This window comes from Melopsittacus undulatus, chromosome 1, assembly GCF_012275295.1.
Source record: "Melopsittacus undulatus isolate bMelUnd1 chromosome 1, bMelUnd1.mat.Z, whole genome shotgun sequence".
NCBI lineage: Eukaryota > Metazoa > Chordata > Aves > Psittaciformes > Psittaculidae > Melopsittacus > Melopsittacus undulatus.
The window spans coordinates 47,322,600-47,340,673 of NC_047527.1; the positions used below are offsets into that span (position 1 = coordinate 47,322,600).

Sequence of the window (18,074 nt, forward strand, 5' to 3'; positions counted from 1 at the left end):
ACTCACCCCGGACCCCCGGAGGAGGCGGGAGGTTGAGGGGAGAGGAGGGGGGAAAGCCCGGGACCCGCAGGAGGACAAAGGGCGGCTTGTGCGGCTGTGGCGGGGCCGGCAGCGTCCCGGCCCGGGCGCCCCCTCCTCCCCCGCCCCGCGCGGCCTGCTGCGGCCGCCCCCCGCAGGGCCCCTCGCCGCCGCCGCCCCTCAGCCCGCCGCGGCGTGCGGTGTCGCCCGCCCGCGCCCCCGGAGGAGCGGGCGGCCGTTGGTCGCCTTCCCCCTCAGGATCCGGGAGCCGTTGGGCTCGGCGGACAGGGGCTTCTCCAGGAAGGAGGCTGAAGTGTGGCTGTCACCTCAAATAAACATCTCTCCCTGGATGGGCGCGTTCCTCCCGGGTCGGTGTGTACATTGCAGTGAAGTTGAATAAAGCCTGGGTTGCGTCAGGTCAGAACATCTATAAGTTGTCTACTCTTTTGGGGGCGGTGGGAAGGAGGGGGATGAGGCAGATAGGCCTGCGGGACCGAGGGCAGCTTGCGCGGCCCGGGGGGCTGCCCGTGCCCCCGATCGGGGATGTGATCCCGAGCCGATCGGTGGCTGGCGGCAGGCCTTGTTTTCTTCTCGGCTAGGCTGGCGTACACCAGGAGTTAAAGTGCCTAGAAACCAGCGCGATCTCATAGTTAGAAAGCAGGAATGGGGTCTGCTTTTATGGACTTGTACAGGAGGACCTGGCAAAAAGCTGCGCTGTCTTTGCTTGAAACGACTCTTTCCAGGAGTTCCCTTTTCAAAGTCTTCCTGTTGACTTCAGTGAGCTTTAGAGCAGGCTTTAATTCTTTTAGTTTTCTTTTTTTGTTATTTTACTTTTATTTTTCTCTTTTTTTTTTTAAACTCCCCACATATTTTAAAAGCGAATAAAGAGTGCCTTCAGTGTCCTGCTTTACCTGCTGCTGCCATCTGTATCTAGTTTACCGAAGTTTGTATGGTTCAGTAGTGCTTTTGTTTGGCATCTTGTGAGGAACAAACGAGCCGCTCTTCCCTTACCTTTTATAAATGATACCACAATGAAAGTTCTGTTACTTGGGCGCACACTTCTATCCCGAGCTTACCAGGGAGGAATTATTTACGTGCACAGGAGAGTTTTAGAGCCAGTAGGAGAGCGACCAATTAGCCCTATTTGCAGAAAGATGCTGGGAAACTTTTAAGTGAAGGGTAGTCTTAGACCTCGAGGTATCTAAGTGCAAGGGAATAAACGTTAGGAATTAACTAGCAAATAGAGGAAATTGTTCTCCTGCTAGCACTGGGCATGTGCTACTCGTTGTTGTCTGTTAGGTGTGTTACAGAGAGGGGGTTTGTTTCAAATCTCTTCCTGTAAACATCACACTTAATTTAAAACAAAAGATACAGCTTCCATTTTATGTGGAGTTATGGGCTTTGCCTTGCTTATATACCACCAGTAGCCTCAGAGTCCCTAAAATGAGAAAACAGCAACATTATGCGATGGAGCAGCTTGGATTTGCTGACATTAAGCGGTTTTCTGAAGTCAGGAGTTTAATGTTCAGTATGGAGATGGTAGAGATTTCTTTACAGTATCTTATTTACTATTTTTCAGCTAAAACCAGGCAGTAAATCAATCATCATCTGTAATTATTGCTGCAGTAATTACCTTTGGGGGAGCAGGTTATCATTCTAGGTAGCCTTTGTTCAAATATCTTGTTCATTTTCTCTGTTTTATTTTTCTTGAATCATGTCAGTTTCTGAGTGGATTAACAGCATTCTGAAAACAGTCCAATGGTAAGATTTCCGAGAGGGCTAATCATGGGATTCATCTGAGAAGTTGAAAGATGCTTGCATAGGCATAGCATTTAAATTCATTGATAAGAGCCTGCCCATCAATTATTACATCTTCATTTTCAGTCAACAAACAAAAGCTGTAAGTAATGTTGCAAGGAGAATTTCAACTGTAGTGTTTATTTAAAATCCTTATTTCTTAAGTATTACTGATTTAGTCAGTGCAAACTATAGTTGTGCAGTTTAAAAATAAACAGTATTTTAAATAGCTTTTCTGAAAAACTATTCTTTGAATCTATGTAAATGAGTTATTTAAACTCATGAGTGCTGTTTTACATCTAAATAAAATATGGAGTTACACATTACATTTCCAATTTGTCATGTACTTAGCAACCCTTTCTGGGAGGAAGATATAAGAGATATTTTTGATATGTCTGTCACTTTTGATAACTTAATTTGAAACTTATATCTTAGGGGAATACTGATACAAGGCAGGTAAATACATTAAAACAAAATGACAATTGAGTTTTTATATTGAATGCATGAATCTAACCTTCATTTGAAATGGTAGGTGTTAAGAACTTGCTAATGACTAAATTTCTTTTATTTCTTGAAAATGTAGGGTTTTGCATTACTCTGGTTTCTGTTTACATTCCTTTTCTATCTTTTTCGGGGGGTTGTTTTTTGTTTTTTTTTCCTTTTCCCTTTCCCCATGTTTTGATTTCTTGCCAACTTTGGTCTGACTGTCCCCTAGCTCTTGGTGAGGACTGCATCTCTGATTTAGACCTGGAAAGGAGAAAAGGCATGGCTAACATAAGCTAAGCCCCTTACAATTTAAGAATAATAAAAGCATCTTCCCAAGGAAAAAATAAGGTTGTACTTCTCTGTGAAAAAAGCACCATCACTTACAAATATACTAGAGAGTTGTGGTAAAAAGAAGGCTTAAAAGGAGCCTCCAGATTATTTAACTTTCTGAAAAACTGTAATTTGAATATCTTATTTTACTTCAGGAAGGAGGAATTAAAGTTCAACTGCCAGGTTCTTTTAGGCAGGGGAAGGATCAGTTGCATCAAACTCATCAGTCCTGACCTATATTTCATTCTACTGATTAATTTATCCCATTTCCTTGGTTAGTTTCTGAAAGAAAAAAAGAAAAATCTAGTAGATATCATTGACCTGATCAAAATCACCTAATGCATTTGGTGGGGGAAGGAGGATAGCAGGAGAAAAGCAGGTGGGGAAAGATTTTAAGTCAGAGATGTGATACCCGAGTATAAGCCTCAAAAGAGCCACTGTGCAAACGAAGGGTGTTAAAGAATTGGTATGACTCCTGAAACTCCTGACACCTAAGGGCAATGCTGTTCCCTAAACAAAACTAAGCTGGAGACCCCCTGTGATGAGAAAGCAAGGGAGCAGGGGAAAGTAGCTCGCTTGTATCTTGTTTAACTTGGCCATTTGCATGGTAAACCTTTTTCTGTGACTTGGCATGCTTTGTAGATATCACACTTAGGTTACTGACCACCTTCCCTTTCTGGTTTATGGGGGTTTACGTTTGGGAGGGTTTGAGGTTTTTCTTTTGCCCTTACTACCGGCTTTTGGTGAGAAACTTTGTTTAGGAGCAAAGTTACAAAAATATAGCCACTTGCAAAGAAAACCAGGTACTCCTTATGCAAACCTGAATGAAAATGTAGTCCTACTAAACGTTAACCCCAGGTTTCTCTAAAGCCAGGTAATATCCATTATGCTAAAATCACTGAAACTGATGATGTATGTGTTAGATAAGCCATCACAAGGAATCTAGAACAGCCCCATACATTTAATAGAATTGCTGATCTATGAAAGTGATTTCTTTAAAAAAACAAGCCCCTCAAAAGAATATTTTGTTACTACTTCTAAGTAAATTTTTACTCATTGTAATTTTGCATTGCACATTTGACTGCAGAAATAAAATCACTGAAAGTTAGTTCCTAGAAAGATGAGAAGAAAAAAAATGATTTGCTGTATTTTATTTATCTATGTTCTGCTTTAAAAAAGGCTTGTATCTTGGAATGTTTTGGCAATCCTGGAATGTCTCTTAAAGTTGTTCCCTCTTTTTGAGGAAACATAGGTACTCTTTCCATCCTGCCTGAATTTACAACTGCAACTCCATGCAAAGTGTTGGTGACCTGAGTAAAGGTACCTGTGTTCTAATGTGACTTGTTTTCTTCATCATAAATATGAAGCAAAAGGATGTGTCTTGTAGAGAGGTGCAGGTTTTGTGGTGTTAGTACCAAAGGAGGTAGAACGTTAGTGGATCAAACCAAAAAATCCTACTTAATAGCAGCAGTAGTTCAGAGAAAATTTGACATTCGGATCCCCTTCAAACAGTAGCCTTTACATTTCTGTGGAACTGTCAACTATTTGAATGCTTATTCTCAGCTCTAACCCTCCCTGGGTTCTAAATTGCATGGACTAGACTCAAAAGTCATTAGATTGTCTGCTGATTAGACTATAATCAATCCAGCATAAACAAAACTAGCAATTAGTATTGGCATGATTTCTGTGAACTTGACTTAAAGTTTCAGTGTTACCGGTCCAAAGAACTTTTTCTGAACTGGACGCTTTCAGAAACTGTTATTTTGGCATCATCATTTCGTAGGGAGGGAACAAAAAATTCATAAGATTCCATTTGGCCTGAAAAGCAAAAACATCTGTTTGATGCATGAGTGAATTGCTGGCTCCTATTTGGCCATCCAAAAAAGGGCAGAAATTAAGATATCGAACATAAAAGAGTACATGAAAAAACAAATTACAAAGAGGAATTAAGATTAGGATCTTTTTATAATGCAGGCTATTTATAGTGTTCTCTTTTTGACTTGCCAAAGCGTGCCCCAGCTCCTTTATATATCAAAAACCCCCCATAACAACAAAAACATCCCTAACCTTTAGTAATATTCATTGACTTTGGCAATGCATACTGGTATTGATGGTCTTGATTAGCTGTAGGATTACAGTAATGCTACCCACTCATTTTGGGGGCCAGCATGAGTTATATTGACCATTGCAGTCTGCAGCTTAGGAGCAGGTACTATTGCGAGTGAACATCTAAATGGCTATCGGTTGTACAGCTAGCTTTCATAAAGGTGAAATCTCCTGGCAAAGATAATATGAAGAGCCTTAGAAGTGTTGCACGTTTGGTTTGATCTTCTTTTCCTGAGTTGCTGTTAACTTGTGTAACAAGGGAAGCTGTCAATATGGAGGCACTTATCTAATGTGCAGGATAACGTTATCCACCATGATCTAAGATGTCTTGAAAGGCTTTATGTTGCTCTCTAATTCATTCTGTCTAATTTACAATGGTTTAATAGCTCTCATTTCTTTGTTCTGAAACACGAGTCAGTATTTTGAAACTTGTGTATTTCGGAAAAAAGGAAATACTGCTTTTGAGTAATTGTATATGAGGAAAAGATCTAGGAAAACTGTTAACGCTTTACAAAGACCACATGGATTCAGTATTTTTTCACAGAATCATAGAATGGTTTCGGTTGGAAAGGACCTTAAGGTCATCTAGTTCTACCCATGCCCTGCCATGGGCAGGTAAAACACTGAAGATATTTTGAGTTGTTTTTTATATCGATTAACATATAATATAAGTGCTGGTACCTTAAGACAGACCTCTTAGCATCTTTTCACAGCTGCATTTTATGGTTTTCATTGGTTCCTGTAAGGCTACCTGAGCATAAAATCAGTTGCAGCTGAGGATGGGGAAGATGCGCTGTCACACTTAAATCAGCACTGTATATATACATATGCATATATATCCTTTCCCTGAAGGGACAACATATAGAACTATGAAGAATTGGGACTGTTTTACTTGGTGCTGTGAAAATGTACATGTTTCTTTTCAAATACATTTTGTAGTGTATTACAACAAAGCACTGAAGTTTTTCAGTTGCTCTCTCTACAAAAGTCGGATACTGTAAGAAGAGCTTTTGAATACTTTTAAATCATAGTGCAACATTTGACATAGGATTCTGACAGAAGATAAATGTGCAAACACTAACAGAGGTGGTGAGATTTGTTTTTGTTTTAGCTTTAATTTTACACAACTTGGGTTCTATTTCACCTCAAGTATGAGTAATTATGCTAGTTTAGCAATTATTAGAGATGAAAGAAATTCTCTTAGATATGAGCCTCCTAAACTTCAGTAGCTTTAGCTTTAGCCAGGATAATGATCAAGGAATAGTTAGCCATATGCCTAGGGACTATGCTGTAGCAAAAAAGATAGGGCTGATCTTGGGGGTATCATTATTACAACATGTTATAATTAACATTTTCATCCAGCCCTCCTATTTTCCAAAAGAATCTGTTTTATGTTCTTTAGAATCTGCATTAGTAAGACTGCACAAAATTGTTCTCTTCCAATGGATTTTTGAACCAGGACCATTGTCTTCCGTATTTGCAATATTAGTTAGCACTGGTTGTGCTTTTTTCCTCCACTTCACATTCCTTTGGTTTCAAACACATTTTTCACTCTATGCAGCAAAATTATTGAGTAAAAGATGTAGAGGATTTTTTTCCTCCTTTTTCAGGATTTAGTCTAGGTTATTCAAGTTCTTCTGGTGTGTGCACATTTGAGCCTTTTAGGTTTTCCTTTAGCTAGAGTGATGCTGTGCATGAGATACTGCAACTTTTTTTTGCACAGCTAAATCCATATAATGTCTACCCAGAAGGGTGGTAGGGTTGTTACTTACCAATTGTGAACAATTTAATACTCAATTAAATTTTAGATTTTGGGGGACATGATTTCAGTATGTTTTTTTTTTCCTCTACTCTTTTTTTTTTGTCACGGGAGCACGTTTTTTGAGTAAGTGATTCATCTGATACTTTCACTTTTAAATATAGGAGCAATTAGGTGCAATTTTTCTTTCTAAGGTTAGGATTTTTAGTCCTGCAAGACTTAAAGTCATTTCTATATCTTTTGGTATAGTGACACTTTCCCATTCCCCTCCCCTGCCCCTCCACTTTCTTCTTTTTTTATTGTGGTAGTGGCTTACTATGGTTCTTTAAATATACAGTGTCAGTAGCTAATTAGCCTTCTTACAAACTTGGAAGTACTGTGCATTAGTGAAACAGCCTCTTGGCTGAAAGCAGAACACTTTTTTGTTATGAGGACAAATTGACAGGATGTTGATAGTGAGGGAGTCAGTGTTTTCCCTCCTTCACACACCCCATTTTTGGAGAGCTCATTCTCTCATACAGGGTGATAAACTGGAACAGGAATTTTGTCCTTACCTACCAGGAAAGGTAAAACCTAGTTTCTTATACAGCTGCTTGGTGTTACACATGTGAAAAAGCTAGATTGCTTAAATATCTAAATGTCTTGGTTAACTGCACAATAGATGACTTTTGTATACAGTCCGTTGAAACCTGTAGTGCCCTTACTATCATTAGGTTGTGTTTTGTTTTGAAAATCTATTTCAAATAATTAATTCCTTGGTAATTGATTTTTTAGGTGTTTTTTTTGTTGTTGTTGTTGTTGTTTACTTCATCTGGTAACCAGTCAAGTTCAACTTCCATTATTGACTCATTAGCTTCTTGAAAGGAACTTTAAAAACAAAAATAAAATACCTGCTGTGCTGCTGGACTGAATGATGGGATGCAGTGAGGCAGTGTCCTTGGAAAGACTAGGCTATGCTTTGATCAACAAAACTTTCTCTGGCACTGAATTATGATGGCTGGGTTTTTTTCTTTTCCAGACAAAGTCAAGAGAATTTCTAACCCTTATAGTGGCAGTAGGAAGGAGGAGGGGGTGGGGAAGTTAATTATTTTCCACCTCTAAAGAATACAATTGCAAGGAAGGAACTTTCTGATTCACTGGTTCCAGGACAACAGGATGTCAAGATCCATGCCTGATGAAATGTTTTCGCTCTGAAGATGGGAGGAGGAAATGGGTCACTATTGGTCCATGTATGCAATCACTAGGAAGGGATTGTATTTCATGACTTATAAAGAGCTAGAGTATAGGAAAAGATTGAGTTTATGATTTCTGGTGAATCTGTTAAGCCGGAGACTTGCTCGCCAGTTATAAATGTGAATCAATGAAGAAAGGTCAGAAAGTTTGAAGGCTAGGTCCAAAAAAAAAAAAGGACTTGGATGCTGCAGTACTGCAGTGCTCAGTTTACAAGTGTCTGGTTACCCACTGGAATAGTCATCTTGCACCAGGCACTTAATTCTTTATATAATTCATAGGTAGATGAGGGGTTTATGTATGTCCTTTACCTTTACCTTAAGGATAGAGTAGGAAAAACTTGTAAAGGATAATATGTCTTAGCTCCTCCCCTCTTCTAGATGTGGGTATCTTTATTAGGTGCAGTAGGGTATCTTATAGCACTCACTTATCTGATCCAGCTTTTTGGAGATAGGGGACAGGTTGTTCCTTTCCTCCTGAGTTAGATGGAACTGAGGGGCTGTGCTGCTGCTCTTCCTTTCCCCTTTACTGAAGAGGGAAAGTTATTTGCTGTGCTAGGATGTGAAAGGCTGGAGTTCTCACAAGGAATAGTACATCAGTGCTTACACAGCAGCATCTTGTCCTGTGAGTGTGAGTTGCCCTTTTATTTTTGTCAACAGCATTTCTCTTTTCAAATGTGTCATTAAGTATTTGTTGGACAAGAGAGTGAGAAAGAGCATTCATGTACAAGACTCATGGCTTTAGTGGCTCAAGTATCAGTGGAGAAAGAGGAGACCAGGAGCGTCCTGGTCTGCCAGGTACTACAATATTACTTCTAATGAATTACTTCAATGAAACTAGAATTGGAGTCATTGTGTCCCACTTCCCATGTGGGTGCCCTAACCACAAGGATAAGGTATCGTGCTAATTTTCCTTCTTTCTAGTTCAGTGAATATTGTAGATGCAGCTTCATCAGCAATGAGTGAGTGAACCTCAAGTCTGAGGGTAAGTGCTCTTTGTTAGGAAGCTCATGACGTGAGTACAAATCCTTCAGATAGAGAAGAAAGTTGAGGTGGTGCCACCCACATCCTGGGTGAGTGATCTAACCGGTGGGAACGGGCAAAATGGGGAAAGGAAGAGTTATTTCAGCCCACACATTTTCTACCATTATCTTATAACAATCAGGGAAGGGTATGTAAACTTTGAAGAACCAGCCCATAAGACTGCGCACAAAGCTAGGGCAAGCAGGAGAATATTTAACCTTTCACTGGCCAGCTGCAGTGGGCTTTGTTTTGATTTCAGCATTGAGCTGCACAGCACTGAAAGAGCCTGGGTGATAAAGCCATGGAGTACTGCCTGACCTGACTGGCATCTGAGCAGAACCTCTGGCAATTTAGATGCAGTATCCCCTCACTAGTTTTTGGGATTCTAAGCTTCTGTGTCCTTTGTGGATATAGACCAGAGTGCTGTTTTACATGATAGAAAGTAATCTAGAACAGAGCAGAGAGTTTGAGGCTTAAAGAAAGCCCAAACCCTTATGAAGCCCTGGTGCACAATAGGCAGAGATCTCTGGTAAATCAGGGATAATCTCAATTGAAAGGAGGTTGTTTTTTTGACTCAAATAAATGTATGTCTTCAGGTAATAGAGCAAAGGCATGCATCTGTATATTGTTTTGGTGTTGGAATGGTGTCAGACAACCCAGACCCCTCATTTTAAGCGCCCTATATTAGGGACATCAATGACTTAACTTTCAAAGACAATGATCTCCTACAGTAACCTTTACTATATGTCCTCATAGCCCTTCCTTACATCACCTGTCTTCAGAACTGTGTGGCATTGGTTACTTTGAGGTTCTGTGATCCACATATCAATTTGATTCAGATCTCTCCCTCTTGCTGAGTTAAGGCTTTCATAGACAGTGTTTAATGAATTTCCTGTTTTCTAACCATGGCTGAAATACAAGTCTGTTAGGAGTACCAGAAATTCTTAGTCATGTCCCTCTGAAAGAGTAAGAAAGCTTAAGTGATCAATAGCTTCAACACACTGAGAGGGATTGCTCTGCAAGCATTCACGTGAAGTACTGGATTTGGTAATTAGGCTTAAAATTTATCTTAGCCTCCTAACTTCTGTTTTTCCTCAAAATGGACTGGATGTCCACTGTCACATTGTTAGGAATGGAGGATGGAGTACTTTGTGTAAGACAGGCAAGACAGTTGAAAGTCCTGACCTTGATACTAAGAATAGTCCCCAAGAGATTCCCTCTTGCTTTGCTTGTTCTCACTGTGGACTTCAGTTTGATTTGGGGATCCATTGTAATGTTATATTGCATGATAGAGAGTCTTTGAAATGCCTAGAATTTACTTGAGGTTTGTAAAAAGCTTTAAGAACTTTTGGAGAAAATTACTTTTAAAAATATATCATGCCATAATTAGTTACTTTACACAATAGAAGTCCATATAGCTGTAGCTTAAATTTGTTAAAAGATGCATGATTAGGGAGGCAAAGTTAGCATTCTGGACAGGATTAATTAATCTACCTCAGCTACCCAGAAAAAGATATCCCCCCACCCCTAGCTCTGGGTTTTCTGTAGAATCTTCCTCTGCTGCAGGAAAAGCATCTTCTGCCTTTTCAGCACACACTGTTGTAAAGTAGGAGGTCTTCAGGCTGTCACATTTGGGTACTGTCATCCGTGAGATCAAGGGTTGGAAGAATATCCAAAGAATTTCTTAAGCATAATTTCTTTCCACTTAAGTATATTTATTGTTTTTATGTTTATGTGCCGCCTAGGAAAATACTTCATTTTAGAAAAAGAATAGTATTTTCCAACCACTGCAGTCTAATTGGGAACTCCTAATTCAGGCTTTCTACAAGAAGAACGTTGGGGGGGGAGAAAACCCAGGCACAATGTTGGTCTAGACTAAAGAGAGGAGTAAAAAAATATGAATGCTATGAGGAGCTTTGTATTCTGAAAAAAAAATAAATGCAAGAACTAAAAATGCTTTATATAACAAGAATCTTTTAAGGAAAATAATCATTTCCAATATCAAGAGAATACTGTTAAAACATCAAGGGATGGGGTTAAAAATAGGAAAACAGGTATGTCACAGTACAGAGGAAACCAAATCAGAAATACAAATATTCTTGCATATGATTAATTGGATTTTTATACAATTATGGCTACACATAGAACTGATTTTCAGTAGGATTCTGGAATGTAGCTATTTCAAATATTAATATCCAAATATATTTTATTTTCAGCTCACACGAAAGTCTTCGGGTGCATATATATTTTGGAGTCAAAATGGTAGTCAGGTTCCTGGCTAGCAATCGATAAATGTATGTTGATACTAGACGAAGCTGTTCAGAAAACAATACTCTCAGAACTACTGAGAACCTTTATGAATATCTGTTCTCCTAAAGGACATTATGAAAGCAGCCTGAAATGGTTGTTGACTTCCAGGAGTCACCCACTGAATTGCTGCTTACATGTAGTGTAGTCATGTGTGAAATCCTGTGCTCACGTGTGTTGGCTAAAAGAATTTAGAAGGTGAGTCTCAGACCACCAGTGGTACCCAGGGAGAGAAGGAGGAGGAAGGTGTTGCCTTAGCGAGTGATACATTGACATGCCATGCTGCATCTAGTACTTATCTGTAACTTGTTCAATTTGAGTTTTCTATCCTGACTGAACCCTTATGGAGATGTATTTCCACATCATGTTATTGCAAAGTGCGAAACATGTTCAAAATCCATTGACCTTAATAGAGTTAGAGGATACTCAACACATCCTGTAACTAGCTCTTAAATTTGCCTTCTGCTTTGTGATTAATCTATCTAATCATACTTAATATCTACCTGTAGATGGTGGCAGTACAAATGTCCTCTTGTTTTTTATGTGGCCATGAGGAGGAGAGAAAAGTAGAGATGCTTCCAGAAATTAGTCATTTATAGGTACCGAAATAATGGCACACACGTTTTATTTCTGTTCTGTCTGGATAACTCAGTAAATTGTGTATTGATTATGCTAATAGAGCTAGTGTCTCTATTACTTGTCTGCAGAAATTATTCAAACATGTAGATGGAAGATGCACTTGGCAAAGTTACCATCCTAAGAAAAAGGCTTTTGTGCAAAGATGGCCCTAAATTGAATTACTAATCATATGCTAATGGAACTGTATAGATTAAGTATTGAATTATAGGAAATGCAAAGTGCAAGTCAAAAATATATATTCTAAACTTTCTATCTTGACATTCATGGTTGTTATATTAGGCTTATTTTCACATCTCTCCAGGAATAGGTTTTAAGATGGAATAGATCAATAGCAATCTATTTTTATAGGTTTTTGGTTTTTTTGGGGGGGGGGGGGGATATGTGGCTTCTCCTGCTTTGTTTAACAAGCTGAAAAGAGGTTCAGGCATTTGGAACAGTGTTTTTTCTTTGTTAAAATTTATTAACCCACCTAGACTAGAAGAAAATAGACTTTTTTCAATTATCTTTTGCTTTTATTTTATTATGGTTTGTAATAGTTCAGGAACCATGAATCTTTGCCAGAGTTCTCCAAAAGGTTTCCCTTTCAGTGAAAATGTCCTTTTTCACATTTCTAATTTTATCCATTTCTTTTCCATACAAGGTTTTTCCCAGGAATCAACCAGAAATGACTTGTGCTCTTCCTTGGGGTGCTAAATCTACTGAATAACTTTTCAGTGAAGGGGAATCCTGGTTACTTAGAATATGAATGATATTTTGCAAGCTAGAAAATCTGTGCATATGTTGTACTAAGTTTATAAAATAATCTTCCTCCTTTGTAGGCTGACCCTGTGTTCCATGAAGAGACTCTAAGCAGAAGGGGTAAAATCCTTATTGATCAGCAGGTGTTGCTGTAGAGCAGTCAGGAGATTAATTCTGAGTTTGGGACCTCTATATCAAAATTCCATCAGGTTTTCCTTGTTGGCTGTCCTTGATGGTAGTACTTTTTCTGTTGGTTGGTTTTGTATTCTTGGTTTTGGCTTCCCCCCCCCCGCTCCCCCCCCTTAAAGAGGAATAGTTGGTCTTAATGTTGACGTTCAGCAGCCTAAGCATGAGAGGTGAAGTGAAACGAGGATTTGCTTTGGACGCTGGCTGTACCCAAGCTGAAATGTCCTAACCTTTCACATAGCTTCAGTTTAGAGATACTTTTTTTTTTTTAGTAATATTTTAAAACCTGGTGCCTGTCCAACCCGCAAGCTTTTATAGTGGGAGATAGAATTGACATGCTGGAATTCTGGTTTCCTTTACTTAGATATTTTAATTGCTCTGAAGAAGCATGGTGCCAGGGTTGTGGTGATCTGGGCTTTTTTCAAATTTTTATTAGTTGGAGTTCCTGTTTGTATTGTTTTTCGAATGTTGTGCTGAGAAAATACATGGTAGGGAGTTCATGGTTTGTTGTTTTAAGGAGCAGCTAAGTCAGTTGAGAAATGTTTCCACAGCTAACAAAACAGGTGACCTGTGGTCATAAACACATAATTTGTAGGGACAAGGAATATTGTTGCTTTCATGGCAACATTATTTCAAATGTTTCCAGAAGTGCTGCTTAGCAGTAACATTACTTATTCATTTTCTGAATTCATAAAGTATTGTTCTGATTTCCTGAGGCAGCATCTTTACTAGTATTCTATGACTTTTCTATTTAGAATTTATCTTACCTTATGCTAGGAGGTGGTACATGCTGTCACGAAGATGACTTCATTGTGCACAATTACAGTCCTAGAGTATCGGTAATTTTGATGTTTCAATACTGGTGCTATTTGTTTTAGCTGCATATCATCCTTGTGGCTTTCTGTAGTTACATTTCATGCTAGTGCTAGAGAGATGTTTTTGATTAACAAAGTTTAAGGCATCTTTCTCCTCTGTGGTTCTATTTAAAGTTGCCTTCCTCTCCTGAAAGAAAATAGTATATTTAATGTTTAAGGAAAGTTAATGTTGGCTGCATGTCGCATGACCTTTCATGGTCAGGTGAGTTTAACATTGGCCTAAGAGGGGAAATAGCAGTTAAGTTTTCAGGGTCTGGTTGTGGATAGGCATAAAGTGCTAATTGAAAGCTTATCTGATGCTACTAGCTGTAGCTTACTTAATGTGACAAATACCCATGCTAGCTGGAGGAATGATCTAACTTAATGCAGAGGAAAAAGGAGATGCTATTTTGTAGATGATTTGTGCTAATGCGAAGATTTTCCTAATTCAGTGGGTTTTGTGGGGTAGTTTCTTATTCCTTTTACCATATTTTCTCCTGAATAAAGTTTTAATTTTCCTGAGAAATGCATCAGTCTAGTTGAATATTATCAGCAAGTCTTTGTCCTGTCATGACCTACTTGGTTCTGTTGTGACTGAGAATCCTTAAGGGGCTTGAACAATGGTTTAGAAAGATGCTAACCATAAAGTCACCTACTCTGGTACTTGTTTTCTTTTTTAGTGCAATTAAGACATAGTGGTCTGCTGTTGTTGAAGGCAGACCTCAGCTCTCTCGGAATTTTCAGATCCCTGCCTAGCAGGAAAGTTTTAAACATTGGGTTTCACAAGGCATACACTATTATCTTTTCTCATTACAAAATTGCATATACAAAACCAGTGTTAGACAGTATCCACTTTTCTTTTTTTCTATTTTAAGACCCCAAAATGTTTGCTGTACTTCCTAGTCGGAGTGTGAAGCTGAGCACATTTCACTGCGCAGTCACTTCTCAGTAGCAGTGAGAGATGCTGGTACTGCAGCTGGTGGCAGTAGATATGCAGCACAGAACAGCAGAAAAGATGAACTGCATTTTTAGTTTGTATATACTTACAAGTGGAGAGTTGCTTCAAACAAACAGATCTTGTTTACTTAGCAGGTGCCTGCTAATTTTCAAGCTTCCCACTTGGGTATCAGTTCTTGAAAAGTTCATGTTCAGTCACCTCAATTCTATCTTGAAACTTAAGAAATGGTAGAGTTTTTAAACTGTCTTTCTGACCAAACTGGGACATGCATTGTGGTTGAGGTAAATAACAGATAAGTCTACAGCCTTTAATAAGGCTTCCTCTTGAGGGGTGGAAGAGTGGAGCTGTTTTTTAGTTCTAGAGATTATTCTTGAGATCAGCAGCTGATGGTGGCATAAACAGGGTCAGGCTGGGCTGCTGCAGATGGTTTACTGGGGTTTTGAGAGGGTCACAATAGGTGGTATCTTTTTTTTTTTAACCATATACTACTTGTATTCCTTATTTTTCTTTACTAAGGAGTCTTACTGATCTGTGCTGCCTTAGTGAAAAATCTTTCCATTTGGCTTAGTGGTTGACCATGTGTTCCCCAAAACTCGGCTGTACTTGAGCGTTTCCCATTGCTTTCTTTGCCTGACTGGTTTATTTTGGCTGTGAGGACTGCTGGGATGACTGCTTCAGTGTAACAAAGAAGATCACACAGTATTATCATAGCTGAAGTAGTAATAACTTCATGGCTGCAAAATACAAGCTCAACTGAAACAGTCAGCTCATAAAATCATATTTTGTGAAATACTTGACTTATTCCAGGGCTGGGGAGACTTTATCAGATCTCGGTGAGAAGAGTACACTTACTAGCCACAGCTCTGGGGCAGGGATAGAGATTGTTTAGAGTCCTCTGGAGATTGTACTTGACTCTAATATATGCACTGTATTTCAAGTTTCTGGTGTCCTAAGAGTGTCCTTATGAAAACTGGTGTTTTTTTTCTAGAAACTCAGATTCTAGAAACAACCAGTTGTATGAAGCCTTGGGGTTGGCGGAGGAGGAAAAGAGGTACCTGTGGAGTGTGTATATGTATCTCTTCTTTTGAATTTCTGTCTAGCTTTATATGTGACCCTACGTGTTCCACTCTCTTGTCCCAAGAATCGGGAAAATTGCCCCAAATCTTTGCGCTTTAACTCAGTTGCATGATTTTTTTTTTGAGGTCTGAATTCTTGGGAGTGGAAATGCTGCAGAAGTGCAGTCTTTCCCCTTTCAGCTTTTTCCCCTGTGGAGGGAGAATGAATTCTTTTCTCTCCGCTGTTCTCTAACTCAAAGAACTCGGTCTTTGGGAGAATAAAAAGGAAATGGTTCTGCCTTTTAGCTCTTCCCTTTTACTTTGGGAGAGTCAATCTTACTTAGGCATCTTATCAGAGCGTACGAGAACAGCGCTCTCTAATTTTTCAAAGTAGCAGCAGAATGGCTCTTGTTAGGTTCACTCTTGCCCAACAAGTTTTGAATAGTGAATCTGACAAGAATTGTATTGTTTTTAGTTCTACTGCTCTGGAAAGCTGTGAGCCAAGGGAAAGATGCTGGCATGGTGTATACAGTAAAACAGCATGGGGTTAGTTCTCCTTTGCAAGGCTGTCTGCACTGCTGAGATGTTTGCTACTGAATATAGGATTATTATTATATTTTAAAGCTTATATATGAATTAGCACACACACCTCTCCCGTCTGCCAGGAGAAGGCTTTCTCTTATCTGTGTGGAGCAAGTAGAATCTTAAAGCCCTGAATTATTCTCTCATTTAGTTCCATAATCAAATACAGTAGAATGCATTGAAGACAAATATCCCAGAGGAAATTTGATTTGCTTTTTTAAGCCATGAAAACAATTTGGTCACTCTGTTCTCAGATTTGTAGCTGTCATACATCAGCATATTCTGTTTTGGTCTGATCTACACTTTCGCACTTTGCAGTGCAGCTTTTCTTGCCCATGTTGTGCAAGCATTACTGGCTTTCAGAACTGAAGCTGGTGTAAAGATGCTTGAACACTTCAGCTACCTACCTAACATCTTTTTGTTTTGTTTTGTTTTTGTTTTGTTTACCTTTTTCTGACAGTAGAAGAAAATGAAACAGAGGACCAGCAGGCAGGTGTGGGACATACAGCCGCACAGACTGGTAATACTGAATTCCTTCATTAGTGCTTGCTTACTGTTTGACAACAGTGTGAGGGATCTTTGTGTTGGGGTGTTTTTGCAAAGCCTGCACTCTTCTTTCTCTGTTTCAGCGTAGAATGTGTTCTTGGGCTTGCAATGGAAAACAACATTTCTCTACGCTCACCTTTCAAATCCTGAGAATTAGAAATTCTGTCTTTTGTCTATCAGCCAACTGAAAGGGAAATGCTTCTAAAGTGCAGCATGCTTTTCTTATTTTGCTTCTGTTTTTAGTTAAAAATAATCCTTCTCTATATCCCCCACATAAAACACCCTACACCAGTTCTGATAAACGTAAATGTTCTTTCTAGTGAAACTATTTTCATATTTGTAAGATATGTGGGTTAGGGTAATTTCTTTTAGGATTGTTTCTATGATTTCTTTTTGCATATTTTCTTACTAGTCAGGGATTAATTAACATGATTCTGAGAAAGCAAAAAGTACTTTGTAAAAGCACCAAAAAGTCTTCGGTACTGATTCCACAGAATTTTATCTGAAGAGCAGGACTGACTCATCTGAATGGTCTCATTCATTCAGCTGAGGTCACCTTTTGGAGTTAGGGCTGACTCCTTAAGGATATTCCTAGAAGGCCATTCATCTCTGAGTACATGTAGGTAATGTATTTGAGAACAGTTGGAGTTACTCGTCTTACAAAGGTGAAGAATGTACTTAATTCTTTCTCCAGCTAGAAGACTTTGTATTTCTCTTTCGTGTGTGTCCTGTGAGTTTGTGTTTGGTGCCTTTTTTACATTCTGGTGGCTTTGCTCATAAACTATATTGTTTGAAAAGAGGAAACGAGAGAGAGAGAGAGAGCTCTCTGTTTTTTTTTTTAATGGGAGATTTATCGAACTATTTCAAATGTACTTATGCCTCCATTCAGCTATCTGCAAACTTGAAAAAAAAAAAAAGCAAACTTGTACAACTGTAGACACATGGAGTGAAAAATAGAGAACTTCAAAATTGGAGATCAATATGACAAGGAATGGTTGCTTTTCTGCATTTTTGTCTTAAAATCATTCTCAGTGGTTAAGTTGTCTTGCTGGTTATTTATTTCCCATCATGTCCTGTGTTGTTCTCTGTTTCTAGGCAAGATTTAACATTTTGTTTTTCTCTATAGCAAGAATGCAGTGCTGATATAAAAAACAAAAACCCTTCTGATAGAGCAAGCAGTGCAGAAGGCCCACACTGTGTACACACTGCCAGAAGTTTTTATAGTAATACTTTGTATCTAAGCTCTGGCTCTAACCATTAAATGTGCTTTTTATAGAGTACCAAGTTATAATGTAGTGCAGCTACGGCATATTAATCTTACTGCAGAGATTTAATGAGGCAGTTGTTTTGCGATGGACACTATTGGGAGCAGAGAGCGACAGAGTTTTACTTTACCACTGAGCTGAAGAAATATTCCTTGCCTGGTAATAATTATAACCACATGATCTAAGTTTTCCTTTC

At 38.9% G+C, this 18,074-nt stretch overlaps 1 protein-coding gene across 3 annotated transcripts in view; it reads left to right on the forward strand.

The window, feature by feature from the left end:
• ZNF521 (zinc finger protein 521) overlaps positions 1-18,074 on the forward strand; it is a 233,775-nt gene that overhangs the window by 1,958 nt on the left and 213,743 nt on the right. Inside the window, exons 3-4 of one of the 3 annotated variants that reach the window (XM_034065987.1) lie at positions 15,419-15,481; positions 16,528-16,587. In XM_034065987.1, the coding sequence (XP_033921878.1) occupies positions 15,419-15,481; positions 16,528-16,587 (123 nt within the window). The remainder of the gene's footprint in view (positions 1-15,418; positions 15,482-16,527; positions 16,588-18,074) is intronic. The other 2 variants (XM_034065990.1, XM_034065999.1) reach the window with 2 other exon arrangements.